At 46.7% G+C, this 2,984-nt stretch overlaps 1 protein-coding gene across 1 annotated transcript in view; it reads right to left on the bottom strand.

Moving 5' to 3' along the window:
• LOC106741001 (homeobox protein OTX2-like) overlaps nucleotides 1–2,107 on the bottom strand; it is a 21,530-nt gene extending 19,423 nt beyond the window's left edge. Inside the window, 3 exon segments of the mRNA XM_014612553.1 lie at nucleotides 1,505–1,810; nucleotides 1,813–1,835; nucleotides 2,097–2,107. Coding sequence (XP_014468039.1) covers nucleotides 1,505–1,810; nucleotides 1,813–1,835; nucleotides 2,097–2,107 — 340 coding nt within the window.
• Nucleotides 2,108–2,984: the final 877 nt, after the last annotated feature.

Below are 2,984 nucleotides of genomic sequence, written 5' to 3'. Positions count from 1 at the left end.
GGGGGGGGGGGGATCGTTTGGTTAACGAACAAAAAAGCGAGGAGTTTCAGCGAGGAGTCCGTTTTTAAGCGCGGCGATTATCCGAAGCGGTTTGCCGAATGAATACGGCGCCGCTACCTGTCGCGCCGTGTTGTAACGCCGAGCAGCAGATTAAACGCTCGTCTTTTATTTCGCCTGGATTAGCCGGCCGGATTAATCACCATCGAAAAATCTCGCGTCCCGCCGTGTCCGAAAACCCCCGCCGCTTTTCGCCACCGCGCGCGCCATCCGCGGATATTTTATGATTCCGATGGCGGTGCGAGAGGTGTCCGCCCGCGAGAAAGCTCGAGTGTGCCTGCGAGAGTCAAACGCGTGGCTAATAAACTCCGGGAATGCTGAGAAACGTCGCCAATGTCGCCACCTCACGATCACCCCGGGTCACTCGGCTACCTGTATGCGCGCGCGCATCAATAGAACGGACGAAAGCCGTTACCGTTAGACGGAGTGTGCCAAAAACAACAGTAGTCCCGACTTCCCGGAAGCAGAAGAGGAATCTCGGGACGAGACCCGAGTCGACCACAAAGGGGGTGATGGATATGATGTATGTTCCTCTAATAACGCAACTCGAGCGAGGTGTGTGTGCGTCGAATCGCACGACCTTCCGACACCTTCGAATGATCAAAGACCGATCTCCGACGGCGATATTCCGTGTACCGCCGGTATCGGGGACCGGTGTTGCGATTTCTGTTCAGGAGGAGCCAAGATACACGCCTGACCTTCGTCCTTCGTTGCTCGACGTCGTAGAACATCGAAGAGACCGGTCGTTCGGTGGCCGACGCGAGGCTTGATATTATTTGATATTGTTTGTCATACACGCGTGGAAAAAAATTTGGTCGATTTGAAGCCTCGAAATTTTTGCCCTACATTGCGTCTAGTTTAATTCCGACGTTAAAGCCCGCATTCTGAACGCGCTTACAACGATGTTAGCGCGCTAACAAGTCAACTTATTAACTGTTCTGAACAGTAAATTTGCTACAAACACACGTGATTATCGATCTTTCCTAAGAGCACAGTTATCATCTACTTGTATCTTTTGTATCTTATTCCGTTTGTTTGGTTCCCGTATTATCATCTTTATTCGACCAAACTTTCTTCCTCCGTGGCAGCCCGAGTCGAAATTTTAGTTCTACTTTCAGCCTAACTTAGGTCCACGTTAAGTCTTCTCAAAGGTTTTCCATCGTGCTCCTTTGAGGCTAGAAGAAAGGGAAACATTGCCGTTTTCACGCTCGAGGACTCAATATAGAAGTGAAATTTAGACTCTGGACGTCTCAATTCCTATTTATTGCGTCCTTTGATGCTACAAATAAGAACTTACTTTCGTTTTCTTCCCCTTGAAGACTTAACGTAGACTTCGAAATTTCTCGACTCGGGAAGATACGAAATTCGCGCGCGCTGATTAACGCACATAGGTGAGGTGGCCGTCCGGTTTTCTTCGTGCGGAAAATTGAAGGAGAAGAAGACTTACCTTGCGGATACCCGGGCAAGGTATGATCCAGCGGAATGGGCTGCGCATGGCCGTGTGCAGCGAGGGTGAACGTCGTCGGCAGAGCGTGATGCGGCGCGCCCGGATGCGGGTGAGAATGAGGATGAGGATGGCTGCTGACACCCATCGGATGCGTGTGGGTGTGGTACTGAGGACTTCCGGACGGGGTGCAGGACGAGCCTGTCGCCCTCAGGTACCCCGCCATGTAGCCTGCGAGGCAAGCCAGCTCACCCGCCACCGCGGCGCGCTTATCACGCTCCCTTATCTCGCAAGTACCTCCGCCCTGCACGCCGCCCACCAGCTGTTCCCCTCCCTATGAGGGAGTACCGTTCGCTTTCTGTGTCCTCGGCGGGTCTGCTACCCTTGGTCGTCGGCACTTCTGACACGAGTCCGCCGTGAGTCGCGCGTGCTCCACCACCTGAAAAGGTGTCACCGTTCTTTTCATCACCGCCACGACGTTGATTTTTGTTTTAACGGGCCTTGAGGTGGAACAGTGAGAAATAGAAAATCGTGTTTCTTAACTCGATAGAACCGCAGCAATTCGGAATCTCTCTTAAAACCGCGAATGGGTCACTTTTGACCCATTTCTTTGTTCGCAACTATCCATGGACTTTTTTGAACTTTACGATGTTGTTCTATGATAAAGAAGGCTTCCCAGCGATGAAAATCCAAAGAAGTGGGAGAAAAGAATCTACGAGTGGGTCAAAAGTAACTATCGTTAATGGTTTTATGCATGTTTACGAGTTGAAACGATTTAATCGATCGTCTGAACGATAATTCGAATATTTATTCTCCAACGAGAGAATATCGCAGAAGAAGCTATATGTAGAAAATACTTTATATGAAAATTTTATTTTATACTTTTTACAATAGTGTGTTAGATTTCTTAGGAAAGTGGCGTGGGGGTAATTAAAAGAAACGAATTTTTAAAATGATCTACATGATAAAATATGGGTCTTTTATATTTTGCTGTTCTACAATATATCCGCACTTTCGAAAGTGTGATCAGTATATTATCACCGAGAAGCAGTCAATAGTCATTAGCGACAATAGTTATAAAGTATAGCACTGCAAATCGGTGAAATTTCAAAAGTCCATTGATAGCGGCAACTGTTTCCGTCGGATAAATCTAACTGCAGAAACAGTGAGAAAAGATATTATTTATTATTTCTTTTTTATTATCTCAATCCCATGCTTAAGACATCGTCAATGATTTTGCCTGAAATATTCTTAATTATGTTTAATTGGCTTCTCGTAAAAATTGATATCGTATTTGAAGAACACGTGATGGGATTCGAACTTGAAAACCTTTAGCTCTTGAATCTGCTACCATACGAACTACGTCAAATACGACACATAGTCATATATTTTAATTATAGTACGCGTAATGGCGATATGCAATGAATCTTTCATCGGCCAAAATCGAGGTATTAAACAAAAGAGCTAAGTAGGGAAGTGTGCA

This window comes from Dinoponera quadriceps, unplaced genomic scaffold (assembly GCF_001313825.1).
Source record: "Dinoponera quadriceps isolate SergipeBrazil2010 unplaced genomic scaffold, ASM131382v1 scaffold367, whole genome shotgun sequence".
Lineage (NCBI taxonomy): Eukaryota > Metazoa > Arthropoda > Insecta > Hymenoptera > Formicidae > Dinoponera > Dinoponera quadriceps.
The sequence above is the reverse complement of the archived record's forward strand: the minus strand, read 5'-3'. Positions and strand labels throughout refer to the sequence as shown.